This window comes from Ornithodoros turicata, chromosome 9 (assembly GCF_037126465.1).
Source record: "Ornithodoros turicata isolate Travis chromosome 9, ASM3712646v1, whole genome shotgun sequence".
Lineage (NCBI taxonomy): Eukaryota > Metazoa > Arthropoda > Arachnida > Ixodida > Argasidae > Ornithodoros > Ornithodoros turicata.
Window position 1 is genome coordinate 34,509,033 of NC_088209.1, and position 13,572 is coordinate 34,522,604.

Consider the following 13,572-nt stretch of genomic DNA (forward strand, 5'->3'; position numbering starts at 1 on the left):
TTAGTTGTACGACATCGCTCTGCTCTTTCTAAGGATGGCTAACGAGCTCTGCCATCTTCTATATAGCCTGAGGGGCAAGAGTTTCTTTATACGTCGAACACGAACTAAGTTGTAATAACAAACCTCATTCCGCACAGGGTTATGACATTGACTTTCAGACGATGCAGCTCTGTTGAAGAAGCCCTTTTTTTTTTGTTTCCGCGGTGGACTGGGAACGCGAAAGTGACCAAAGAACGTGAGCTTGTGTGCGACTAATACGAGGAAGTCACCCGTGACCTTCGTGAATGAATAGACCTCTCCCTGTTTGTAAACAAATGACGTCATAGTGTTCGACAGCGCCACCAATAGACGAGTTCCTACTTTCGGTCCTACTTTTCTTTCAGTAGGAGTCAGCGAACAAGTGCCCATTCGTGGTAATTGGGCGTTTTCCGAGCTGTATGTCGCAGTGTTTATCAAGCGGCAGGCCAGAGCGTCGCGGTCTAATAGAGATGATATACTGACGTTGGGCTGACAGACACACAGTTTGGGATGCTCAACTAATAGAGGGAAAGCATGCTGTACATACAGTGCATAATGACTCGAATTATTGCTCATATTTAGTACATCAGTTCACAATATTCTTGAAACAGGCGCCAATTACTAGGGCTCGAGTATTCGTTCTGTGTTGGTGAAACGCATTCGCTGCACCAGACGGGAGATAGTGCGTCTCAGTGTCTGCCGGCTTGCCGATGGCATCGCGGCTGTCGGGTTCGTGAGGGGCTGCGCAGGTTGCGGGCAGGTGCAGCGGATCGACTCCCCCTGGTACTGATGTGTGTATGGTGACTGATAAGTAGATGTTGTTGCGTATCCAGCAGGCCCGTGATGGGTAAGGTTCAAGTACGGCAACGCAGACTGTTGGTTGTCTGTCATACCTGTCAGTGAGCAAGGAAGAAAGGAAGGACGATGTCTAAGGTGTTTAGGTTCGGAACTCGAAATATTTCTACTTACCCGAAAGCCACGGTGTCATGCGAGTTGGAGCTGCTTGTGGATGTGGTTGTTGATATTGGAATGGGTAATAAGGGTGAAATGGGGGCGGAACTGGCGGGTACGCCACGATCGGTTGCCGAGGCAGCATGGGAGGTGGCGGCGGTGGTGACGGAGATGTCACGTGAATCTTTCGAGGCGGCGATGGTGGGTCAGACTTCTCTTTCCTGGCAGCCAGAATGATAGTAGAACGCGACGAAGACGAACTGCTTTCGACGAAAACGGGAACTGGCAGTGGAATCGGTATGTGGATTGTACTCCTTCTAGAGATCAAGGTCTCCCGAGACGTCGTAGTTTTGGGCGCGGGGGCTGGTGTCGGCGGTGTCGGCGGCGGAGATGGTTTCTCCTTGGAAGGTGGTGAGGCGAGCGGTTCAGGAGGAGGTGAGTGTTTGGATGGTGACCGTTTGCGTCTCCGTTTCTTGCGACGTCTCTTTCGCCTTTCTTTCTTTTTTCGCCTTCGCTTCTTCGGGGTGACCATGAACTTGGCAGCCATTATGAAGCATAGAATGGCTGCTATGAAGGCTATGACGACAGCAAAGAGGTGGGAGGCCCAGTAGCCCAAGAGATCATCGACGAACATGGGGCAAAGGGCAGTCATTCCGGCAGTGATGATGTTTTGCACTACAGAGCAATCCCCAATGGTGGTTCCGCTGGCGTTGCTGCTTGTTGCCTTCTGATATTCTGCTCTGGCTGCGGCTTGAGTGGGGTCAGAGGCAAAAGTGTTAGTCGACCTCTCAACATGTTTCACCAGAGTAAAGGGGAGTTGGACTTTGCCAGTGGTTTCGGTTAATTTCACCGAAGGAACGGATGGTCTGTGTAGCCACCACTGGCGGGTTCCGATACATCGCTACTTTTCGTTTTATTTCGTTTCAATTTCACCTCTCATTAATTCTGATCCACATTCCGAAAGACGGAACACGATCATGACTACTGGTTAAGCGTTTACGTGTTTCCGAATGTCCTTAGCAGATACGATGGTGTCCCGGCAGCTCATGGGCGGATACTTTCAGTTACGATGGTATAAGAACTTGCGACTTCAGTCGGTTCTTTGCGTTTGGCAACCTCTCATTCGAAAACCTCATTTACAGAATGTGTAAACGCAGACATGTATCGTTCCCTAGAAGTAGCTACAGGTACAGTGCTGGACGAAAGTTCACGGAACACTCTCCGGCGCGTTCCTTTGTTGCGAGTCGATAGAGTCGCTCGAAGTGGACGGCTCGTGCTGGGTGGGTTCTCGAGTACCATTGAAATCGTATATGCAGAAGCAAAGATGATCAAGTCCAAGCACACTACTTTATTCCAACATGTCTGTCCAACTACTATAAGCATATCATTCTCGAAGGGCACTCAAACATATGCGTCAGTTCATTATACAAAGCGCCATCGTCGTTTTTCGTTCACTTCTATTTCTCGCGGTTACTTCAAAAACTACAACAAGAATATTTCCGCAACACCCTCCTCAGAGTGACACGATAGTAAGTAGCGAATGGTGCCGTATGGACTTGCAAACAGGCGACTGGGTCACCTAGGCACATATGTCTCTACGTCCGCGGTCCCATTCGCTGCTAGCCACTGTGAGGAAAGAATGTGCCGGGAGCGAGCGTGTTCCGTAAGCCTTTGTCCAACACTGTACGAAGTCTACCACTAGTGTACTGCTTAGCCTCAGACAACGGTTGCTATAGGCTTTTCATTGCACAAAATATGACTCCTAACGTTACCGGGATGAAACGCGTGCATAAATCGCAGTGACTATTACTATGCAGTTACTCACCATAGTGCCAGTCCGACTTTTTCTTCTTCGCTGGAACTAAATCCACCACGGACTTCCCCGGTTTTTCACATTGCTGCAGTACAACGCTGGGAACCAAGCGACCGTACGGTGCTTCCCTGGACGCCGTCGGCCACAGCTTTTCAATACCGTCGTCAAGCAACGCGTACGTCCCAGCTTCGTACGGACCACAGACGCAGCCCTGCCCTAGGACACAGGACGGAAAGAGATGGATGAGGAAGGGAAACGCCAGAAGATTGTAGACCAGCAGTAGCACGCCCGCCACCAGAAAGGCAGGTCCCAACATGGTCCGTCTGCCAGCTTTCACGCTGCCGATGTTGTACAACCCAGCAAAGCAGACGATAACCGCTACCGTGACGACGATGGCGAGGATAGCGGATGGAATTAGTAGCGAAGATTCAATCGTGGATTTGACCGTCTCGTAGACGTCGAAGCGCTCGTCGAACACGCTGAGATTTCCCCGCACGAGGTTGATGGCGCTCTCTGTCCTTCCCATCTCGTCGAGAACCCTCTTCTCGATGTCTTTTGCAGATGCCTGGTTATGAGCAGTTTCCTCGTGGATAAGTTCGCGCGAAGTGCGGACGACGTAGGCGAGCAACGTTTCAAAGATCCACGAGTAAGTCTGAGGTAGCTCTGCTTCTAGAGTGCGAACCATATTACTGCGGGTGCCAAACATCGAGATGAGAAGCATCAGCAGGCCAGACTGCAAATAGTGAACAGTTAGTACAAGAATTGGCCGGAATAACATGCGAAGTTCGACATGACGCCTCGTTATACTTTTGTTTTGTCACTGATGATCTGAGGAGATTAGCAATTTGAGACACACAAGTAGGCAATTAATTATCGCGAAACTGCTCGATCGATTTCTGATAATTATCGGCCCTTCAATTTACTTCCAACGAACTACGCCATTCCGAGTCCCCTGTACCCCGTGTACCCCTGGACGATGGTCTGTTATCTGTAAGGAGATATGCCCCTAAGGGTCTTTGCGGTTTGGTATACTATTGCATTGCGGTACCACTGTGGAGAATCAAATCACCTACCCGTCATGGCTGAGTCAGATCATAACCTACCAGACAAATGAACAAGAAAGTTGCGAGTCCCAGGAAAAGACCCATCCAATTGGACAGTTTTCGTTGCACGCAGCAGACTATGACTGTACCCAGAATGAGGACTATTAGACTGAAGGCTTCCGCTACCCAGAGCGTTTGTGTCATGTGGCTGACTTTTGCATTGCCTTCGTCCTCCAGGGCCACTTCTAGCGTCGCCAGTGACGGATCGGTAGCTAACACCTCTAGGATACGAGCATTCTCCGGTAGAAGGGTGACTTTTTCCACGATAGACTTTCCAGTGTTGCTCAGAAAGGGGCTGTATCCTCCAGGAGAAACATCGAAAGTTAGTCGGGTAATGGCACTTCTCGAAGGCACAGCTGGTGTACTCGACATTCCGCGTTCGATGTCTCATGCCTGTCTGCCATGTTGTGATCCACAAAAGGAGGCCGTGATCTTCTTCTCCTTCTTCAAAACAGTGGCGCATAGCTCATTGGCAACCGAACACTGTGATTTAATCACGAGAATATGGTAGCAGATATAGTAGTGGGATCCTTATTAGTAGCAGAATATGAAAAACGCTGAGTAGGAAATGACCGAGGAAAGGATGGTGTGAGATACGCAGCGCCCTGTAGGGGCGACTATGCCAGAGGATGGCAGGAACCGCGTGGAGAGTGCCTTTCGCACGAAAGGGGCCAAGAAGCTGCCACGGCAAGATGAACAGCGAGGGCAGACGAGGACGACAGTGATCAGTGGTCTCATCCAATGGGTGGTTATCGAAACTACCCGGCAGTTATATTTGCGGGAATGCCAGCGTGATCGGGAACCCAGGGCAGTTATATGTGAGTGAGTGCCAAGTGAGTTATGTGTCTCATGAGTGAAGGAGGGGCAAAGGCGCGCAGTGAACGATACTTCTTCTTCCTCCCATGGAGAATGGCCATTAGCCATAGCCATACGCCATACTTACACTTGAGAACGAGCTTTATCTTCTTTTCCTCGTCTTCTCACACCTTCTGGCCACTATGGCGCCATATGGCCACTATTAGAAGGCAAATATACAGTGCACAGAGTACACATACAGTGTGTGCGAGGGTACAAGTGACATGTCGAGGCAGAACTGAAGATGTTACGTCAAGTTAAATGATGCTTCCACGGGTCAACGCGACTTTCCCCCTATGATCTGCCCCAAATGATGATAACGGTGCTAATGAAAAAATAGCTCCCATCCATCGCAAAGGCACAATATCAAACAGCTATGGTGGGGGGCAAGCATAAACCACAGTGGAGCATTCGGTGCGATTTAGCGGTAAATGCGAGAGAAATGCGTTAGCATTAAGCCCCTTTTCCGGACGAATCCAGACTTCCGGTTGTCAACTTCCGGTATAAACTTGACTTCCGGTATACACTTCCGGTATATAATTGACATTTAATTATTTGTAACTTCGACGGCACAGTCTGATGCCCGCAACTCCTGGAGCAGTAGTTTATCCAGACGCCCCCCTAACTTTTTTTTGCAACACCCCATCAAGCCGCGGGCGGGGGGGGGGGGGGGGAGGGGGAGTACCAACATGGCCTGACTTAACCTAACTAAAGTTCGCTAACCTACCCAGCGCTCCTACCTTTCACAAGATTTCAACCTCCGAATGCGTTCTGTTAGCATGGCCGTGTTTCTCCCGCTGTAGAAGTGCTTCAGATGGCTCTTATATTTTGAGATTCGGTATATGACCTTTCACTTGTAGGTCTTCCAGACGCTTTCACTCATTTTCGAAAGTCAGTGGTCCCGATAACCAGCTACACCCAGAGCTATATACCTTACCATGCCTCGCTGTGATGTATACCTTCCTCTTTCACGTTCCCTTGTATAGGGGCTTCGTTAGGGTGTTTCCAGGTTACTGTGTTTCCACGTGATGCTTTACCCAATTGCTCGTGGTAATTCAGTAAAAACATGGCGAGGGTGGAACAGCAGTGCTTTTAGGAAAAAGCGTTTGTGAGCTGGATTTGGTCATCGAACAAATAGTTTCCTCGTTCTCAATGACCTTCTGACCATGCTCATGTCTCCTAGACCTAAAGTATGCCTACTTGACCTGGAACCAGCAATCAGTTTCAGGCACGTCGCACATGCGGATGGTGAGTAAAACCACCACTGTTATATGGCAACAAAAGGTAGATTGCCGTGTCGCCTTACACCCTGGTGAATCTATTTCTTGGCATCTATTTCTATGGTCTTCATGCAGCGATGAATATCATGAACGCTGCAAATGACATTCTAAACGCAATCCCCTAGAGAACAACAAACAAGGATAACAAGGACAAAAAGTCCAAAGATATTGCTCCGAAACTTCCCATTTACCAAGGGTATAGTCTAGTGTACATGAATTTCGCTTTCTTGCATTAGACATACTGAGCCGAAACTCTTTACACTATAGAACAGTATTTAAAAAACCGTTACCCGAGATTCGCGTTCTCACATACATTTTACACACGGCTGCTAACATACCGAGACTTTGTATCTTTATGACATCCGTTCAAAACTATGCAACGTTCCAGGGTGAGACGAAGTATTTTTTGCACAAAAGGCGCGTTCCACTGTTGTTGCCGGCGAAAACGACATTTGACGAGTGGACGTTGTATCCAGCCAGCAGGTCGGCGGGTGTCTCTACGGTCTGCTACCACGTGGATAGGAGGCCGCCGCATAACTCCATGGATACGCGCTGTATGGTGACACACCTGGGTAGCGGATGGGATATGGTGACGGGTATCTGGAAGCCATCGGCTGGGGCACCGCACCCATCATTCCTGGGATGCCAGTACGACCTACCAGAATAAACCAGATTTTAATTCAAGAGACGTCAGAGTCAGTGAATAATCCATACACTTCCAACCCACGCACCATGCAACAGATGTACTGACGAGTGCGAGACACATACCTGGCATGTATGCATTCTGCTGCAGTAGAAATGGATAAGGCGACGGGGGCACGATGGGATATATCGGTGGCGGAAGGGGCGGATACATCATCGATGGTAGTGGAGGTAACGATGACGACGACTGAGACGGGGGTGATGGGGCCTTTCGCTCTCGGCTGCTGAGGATGATGGTAGAACGCGAGGGAGCACTCTTATTGTGAACCGGAATAGGAATTGGTATCGGCACTGGTACCGGCACAACTCTTGTCTGACTAGAAATCGATGTTTTAGAGATAATCCGAGGTTCCGCAGGAGGCTGAGGTGCAGGAGGCTTAGGCTCAGTTGGTGGAGGAGGAGGAACCTTTGCAATGGATTCTTTTGTGGGAGATTTTGGAAGCTGTGGTGGGGGCTGTTTTGGAGAAGTTGGAGAAGCAGCAGGACGTTTACGTTTACGTTTTGACTTCTTACGTTTGCGACGACGCTTCCGACCTTTTCGGCCCTTCTTCCTCTTCTTCCTCCTCTTCTTTTTCCTCTTTCTTCGCCTTCTTCTAGACTTTGGTCTCCTCCCTTCCACGCTGGAGACGTACATGCTGTTCACAAGTGGAGAAGTGAGATCATCGTCGCCGTCATCCCAGAACCCTCGTCTCCTTCGCCTTCTCTTGGTGCTCTCTTCAAGTTCTCCCTCACCGTCGTCATCGTCCCAGTATCCTCGTCTCTTCTTTCGCTTTCGCCGCCTACTTCTGGGGCTTTCTTCTGCACCATCCGCAGCACCGTCATCGTCAACTTCATACGGTCCCCAAAACCCTTGTGCTATCTTCTTTCCCCTTCTCGATGAGCCGTCTTCGGGTGTTTCGTGTCTGCTATAATCGTGAATGCTGTAGTCGTAGTGGGAGATATCACCTGGCGGGTAAGCGTCGTCAAATTTTTCAAAATCGTCGCCGTCTTCCTCGTCGTAGCGGCCCCGTTTTCTCTTCCGCTTTTGTTTCTTCGTCGAAGCCATAAACTTAATAGCCATTATGAAGCAGAGAACGGCGGCGACGAAAGCGACGAAGACTGCGTAAAAATGGGCAGCCCAGTAGCCAACGAGGTCATCAACGAACAGGGGGCAGAGCGCAGTCATGCCAGCAGTAATCATATTCTCTACCACTGAACAGTCACCGACGGCTGGTGCGCTGGCGTTGGCTGCGGCTGCTGGATCTGGCGCTTTTTGAGGTGGCGGAACGGCTGAAAAATTTAATAGTAGCATTAAAGCACCGCAAAATCTGCTCTTTGGCCTATTGGTTATCATATTGGCTGATCTTGCACTAAGAAAACAAGGAGTAATTTTACTCCTTTTGGGCACTAAGTGCATTGCACAAAAAATAGTCCCTTTCGGGACTAAATGAATGTCAGAGTAAAGACTGCATTTCACGCTCTGTTTTAAGTGTCCAGGGTACATAATTCGTGTGCATGCACGAAAATACTTCGAATCAAACCGTCAACGGTGATATATCGAGTGATATAAAGTCTTGCGGCATACATACGGTACAATTTTGCTACAAAATTGCTAAGTTGGCTGAGTACATGCCATGAATGGACCAAGAGCACATATTTACATATGTTGACAATTTGCAGTCCTGGGGAGTAGATGTCGGGGTTAGGGGTCTAAAATGGGGAGTAACTGCAGTCTAGGGGACTAGACGCCGCGATTACTCCCCATTCTACTTTTTTTCTTTTCTTTTTTTTCAGAGTGTGGAAGGCACCGCAATATTTTTTTCTTCGCATGATATGAACATACTGCCTTATCAGGCCTGAGGACGAGAGCCGCCGATATTTGGAACAGAGACTGTTCAACGGTGGACAAAGAACAGTTTCTGGTCCAAATACAGGCTGCTGGCGTCCTAAGGCGTCCTCACCGATTGGCTAGACTTTCTACCTTCAGGAACTGTCAAGATATTCGCGCATACCCCGAAAAAATTTGTTTGCAAGAGTACACGCAGCAGCGGCGATCTCCCCCGGCTCCTTCTGACGTATTTGTGACGTACGTCAGACCATCGAGCACTGTTATTGGCTGGCGGGATCGGGGCCACCTCTCCATTGGGCAGAGAACGTGACGTCGTAGACTGGGAGCCGAGAGAAGCAGCACGGGGAAGTTCTTTTGCGGGTTGCGCCCTGCGCTCTTACTTTTGAGTATGCATCTTAGTGCTTAACTGTAACCCTAATTTCTACTCAATGTTCGCTTCCTACATGCAGCATGGTCTCCTTCAGCTCTCCTGGACTTTCCAAAGTTCACTTACCGTACTCGATGTTCCAGTCAGATTTCTTGGTCTTGTCGACGGGTGCCAAATCTAACACTGACTTTCCCGGTTTATCACACTTCTCCAAAACGATGCTGGGCACCAAGCGATTGTAGGGCTCGGCTCTGGACTGTGTCGGCCACAACTTCTGAATGCCGTCATCGAGCACCCCGTATTTACGGTCTTCGTAAGGACCGCACACGTTGCCTTGTCCCAGCGTGCACCACGGTAGGAGGTAGATGAGGTAGGGCAGAGCTATCAGGTTGTAGGAGAGCAGGAGCACGCCAGTCACCAGAAAGACTGGTCCCAACAGAGTCTGCTTTCCACTGTTCGCTCTGGCAAATCCGTAGAACCCAGCAAAACAGACGATGAGCGTTATGGTAATGACTAAGGCTAGGACGCCGGTGGGCAACAAGAACCAGGTCGCAACCGTCGATTGCACATTCTCGTACACGTCGAACTTCTCGTCAAACTTGCTGATATTGCCTTGAACGAGACTGATTGCTGCTTGCGTCTCTGCAGTTTCTCCGAGGATCCTGTTTTGAATGTCTGTAGCAGCCGATGCGTTAAGAGCTGCTTCCGTGTGGATGAGTTCATTGGAAGTACGTAGCACGTATGCCAGGAAGTTTTGAAACAGCCAAGAGTAAGTCTGGGGCAATTCCGTGTCCAGCGTACGAACCATGTTGCTGCGTGTGCCGAACATAGCCATGAGGAGCAACAGCAAGCCACCCTACACACAATTTACACAAAAGACAACATGAAAGATTGAGTAAGTGAGCAAAGGACACAGTATTATGTATTGCATGTGCCAAACGATTGCGCACACAGGGGCCACTACAGATGCCTTCTTTTAAGCTCATGCCTTCAGAATCCCACCGCATTTATGCAATAGACGTGCCTGGTATTGTATTCTCCCAAAATATTGTTTCCCTATAGATGCGAAAATATCGCGAAATTAGATTTGAGGAAGATGACGTCATACGTGGAGTCATAGCTATTGGTTCTCGGAAGCGCACGTGGTCTCTTCCGCCGCACTTCTCTGGCGTAGCTTTTCGCCGCGTGGTGCCATTGTCAGATGAGTGTATTCGCGGTGCTGATTGTTCCTAGAAGTCTATGCTGTAGAACTTCGAATGCAGGTTCACGTTGATATAAGCTCATTTGACATTTATCCATACGCATCCCAGGGATGACCAGTATTTAAAAATACACGACAGTAGGTCGCGTGATCCACGTGACCCTCAGACGTCACCCACTCAAACGTTGACCACCTGCGCACTGCTGAAGAGGCCCAAGAAGGCGGAAACAGCTCTCCACAGTACTGATGTGGCGACGTTTGGGATTTGTAGACCTGTGCTACGTGCAGCCAAAGAGCTTCGGCTACCGTTCCCCCTGAATATATATATATATATACCTGTAAGGGTGCAGCTTAAAAGATGGGAATGCCGTATAGCTGAATTGTACTTAGAGTGGGCTACTCCATTCCACAGACGAGTCTGAAAGGCGACGTGTCGCAAGAGGACATTTCACAGCTACCACGGGAACGCGCGCACCACGTGGCCAACATTTGTTCTTTACTACCATTTCAAACTAGCACTTAGATCTCTATAAACGCATACATCTGTATGAGCTAATTATGCTGGTAGTTTCCTTGCGCTCCCACGTTTACTGACACAGCACACTTAGAACGTACACCTGTTTTTAGCTGGACTTACCAGACAAAGGAACAAGCCCGTCGTGAGTCCAAGGAACAGAAGCACCCATTTTTTCCGTTTCGGGTACATGAAGCAGACGATGGGTATGACTAGCAGAAGGACAATCACTGTAAAGGCTTCTGCTACCCAAAACATAGTAGAAATAGTGCTGACGCTGCCATAGCCTTCGTCCGCAAGGGCCAGTTCAAGCGTCGCCGATGAGGGATCAACGGCTAACGCTTCTAAGACCCGAGCATTGTCCGGTGTGTGCTGGCCTCCGCCAGCAAAATACTTCCCAGTACCACTCAGAAACGAGCTATAACCTCCGGGAGGTGCATCGTACGACAACCGTGTTATGACGGGTGCAGCCTGGGGGGCCTTAGTAGAAGAAGCCATTCTCCGTTCGTTGTGTCATTGTTCTGTGGTCGCGAGCTCTGTGACTGACTGCTGGCTCGGACCCGTGAGCGTGCCGTTGGCTCGCTGACAATGACGTTAGGGCTGAAAGAATTCGGTAAATCCGCCAATATACGGTGGGCTCCATCCAGTGTTGTACGTAGCGCCGCTACTAGTAACGGCGCTACCGTATCCGTTACTTTTTTCGGTAGCGGAGTAGAGATCGCTCTACTTTTTTAAACTGGTAACGAAAGAAGTACTTCCGCTACAAATTTGCGGTAGCGCAATCTTTGAGCGCTACCGCTACTTTCCGAGCTGGGGTTCGCGACAACTCGACTTCGACCTATCATCAAACCTCCACTCTGCCTGCCTTCGATCAAGCTGCCCGATATCACAACTCATTCTGGGAAGACCGGGCAAATAGCCGAAAGGAGGGCACAGAGGCCGTTATCTTACAAAGAGGATGTGTCCTCCACGTGTTCCCTATTTGGGATGAACCTTCTTGAAGATTTGGTGCGTTGTCGGAGTTGTCTGCAAACTGACGTCACTCCATTCTGGAGCCGTCCTCGCTAGCTATGAGTCACTCCATTCTGGAGCCGTCCTCGCTAGCTATGAGTCACGACATTCCACATGACATTGCACCACGTACGCTCAGGTGCTTGACAGTTGCCTTCTTGTCCGGTGCAACGGAGGGACCATGGCTTGCTACAGTACAAAAGAGTAGCGTGGTGTTCAGATGTCTACTATGCGCCTCGGTGGGAAAGCTTTATTTGTGCGTCAAGGAAGTCAACGTCCAATTTGAAAAAGCACACCATGGTATGTTTACTAACTTCTCGTTCCGGGCAATCCGAGTTCCTTTTGTGACAAAGCTGCTGAGCCTTTTATCGGTAGACTTGCTTTGTGCTTTATTTGCTTTAGAGGAAGAGAAAAAGATATGCAGGATACCGAGTAGGCTTTAGTAAATCTGTAAAAAAACGGTTTTCAAAATTTTAGCCTTCAGGCAACCTACGTGTAACCGCCATTGGACGTCGATTTATTATTTTGAGATATTGTTTTATTTTATTATTTTAAGACGTTTGAAGTACGTCATCAACGATACTGTTTGTTTCTTTCCTAAAAAGTAGCGCATGAAGTATCGCGTTACTTTTTACGGGTAACCGTAGCGGTATTCCGCGACTTTTAGGTACGTGTAACGATATCGGGATTTCGTTACTTTTTGCTTAGGTAGCGCGTATCGGTATTGCGCTACCTTTTTCGGGTAGCGGGTACAACACTGGCTCCATCTAGCCACGATAGCCACACAGAAATTTTATTGCCGTAAAAGATCTGTATATCCAGTACTCTTTTACACGCCACCTACATATCAGTGCGCCCATAGTTTCATAACCGCTCATCAGTGATTCTTTTAGTTCCGTGGCCAATTGCTAATGGGCTTTATGCGCTACTTTTGTGAAGTGGAAGAGGTTACTCCCATCCCTGGCCAGTCCACCGGCCAACGAATATTGCACAGCATCCCTGCCGGTTAGTTAGTGCCGGTCTTCAGCAACCCTATAGGGGTCGCTGCACAGCATTTGGAAATAGGGTTCCTCAATACTAGCTCTCTCTCTATGTGCAGATGGAGCTAGAATTGAGGCACCCTACTTGGAAATACTGACTGCGCTAATGTGCTTGTAGCCGCGGCCCAAATGTGCTGCAAGAAACAGTGGACAGCAAACTCAGCAAGGCATGCATAGCGCCCTTTGTTCGAGGTGACCGGCAGACCGAATATAATGTGTTCTCTTGTAGCACATGGACGTTATGTTCGCATTTAACCAATCTAGTTTCTGCTTTTGTACGTCCTTCCAGGACCGCGATCCCCTGGTCGTGGACAGGGTTAAAGCGTGCCAGAGATGCAAACGGAAGCAAACGCAGACTATCGATACAAACGTGCACATGGGCGCCGCCAGGATCTTTTCCGGGGGGGGGGGGGACAGAACGTTTGGGTGGTGGTTTTGACGTCACGGGATCTGCATCTAATTCTGTACGTCTGCGGCCACAACTACATTGCCTTGGCTCAGACACCCCACGTTTCTCGAACGTAGAGGGAAATAAGGAATCATAATTTGGTGATTGTACTGCAACGTCAATGTTTACCTGCTGAAGCCGGGGGGCGCCCCCCCCCCTCCTCCCCGTCACAGGGCCCATGACTGTACACTCAGCAAGCTGAACATGCCCGCCTTGTACTTCGCTGCATAAAGGAGGAAATAACCCGAAAAGGCCGAGTGAAATATTTTTATTTTTTAAAAAGATTTCTTCTGTCCTCGCTATTGTACTATGATAAGAAAGGACTCCAAAAAAGAAAAAAAGAACAGCTCCTGCCATAACATTTATGGAATGTTACGCCCAGATTCAGACAACGCCTCAATTTTCTTGCTAATACGTTCCGTTCCGTTTTTTTTTTTTTTT

The 13,572-nt window shown here is 49.0% G+C and overlaps 2 protein-coding genes across 2 annotated transcripts; both read right to left on the reverse strand.

Moving 5' to 3' along the window:
* Window positions 1-577: 577 nt before the first annotated feature.
* LOC135367918 (uncharacterized) lies at window positions 578-4,304 on the reverse strand. Its single transcript, XM_064601016.1, has 4 exons — window positions 3,886-4,304; window positions 2,795-3,515; window positions 988-1,719; window positions 578-911 (listed from the first exon to the last, which is right to left on the reverse strand). The coding sequence occupies exons 1-4, from the start codon at window positions 4,255-4,257 to the stop codon at window positions 640-642; spliced, it is 2,097 nt and encodes a 698-aa protein (XP_064457086.1). The 5' UTR covers window positions 4,258-4,304; the 3' UTR covers window positions 578-639.
* A 1,884-nt stretch (window positions 4,305-6,188) lies between these two features.
* Window positions 6,189-11,234, reverse strand: LOC135367920 (uncharacterized). The gene is made up of 4 exons (XM_064601017.1): window positions 10,756-11,234; window positions 9,044-9,773; window positions 6,789-7,991; window positions 6,189-6,675 (listed from the first exon to the last, which is right to left on the reverse strand). The coding sequence occupies exons 1-4, from the start codon at window positions 11,128-11,130 to the stop codon at window positions 6,518-6,520; spliced, it is 2,466 nt and encodes an 821-aa protein (XP_064457087.1). The 5' UTR covers window positions 11,131-11,234; the 3' UTR covers window positions 6,189-6,517.
* Between the last annotated feature and the right edge of the window lie 2,338 nt (window positions 11,235-13,572).

Coding starts and splice junctions, on each gene's coding strand:
- LOC135367920 (XM_064601017.1), bottom strand. CDS start 11,130: ATGGCTTCTTCTACTAAGGCCCCCCAGGCTGCACCCGTCATAACACGG. Junction 9,774..10,755: donor CGGGCTTGTTCCTTTGTCTG/GTAAGTCCAGCT, acceptor AATTGTGTGTAG/GGTGGCTTGCTGTTGCTCCT. Junction 6,676..6,788: donor GCAGAATGCATACATGCCAG/GTATGTGTCTCG, acceptor TTATTCTGGTAG/GTCGTACTGGCATCCCAGGA.
- LOC135367918 (XM_064601016.1), bottom strand. CDS start 4,257: ATGTCGAGTACACCAGCTGTGCCTTCGAGAAGTGCCATTACCCGACTA. Junction 1,720..2,794: donor AAAGTCGGACTGGCACTATG/GTGAGTAACTGC, acceptor ACCCCACTCAAG/CCGCAGCCAGAGCAGAATAT. Junction 912..987: donor CATGACACCGTGGCTTTCGG/GTAAGTAGAAAT, acceptor GCTCACTGACAG/GTATGACAGACAACCAACAG.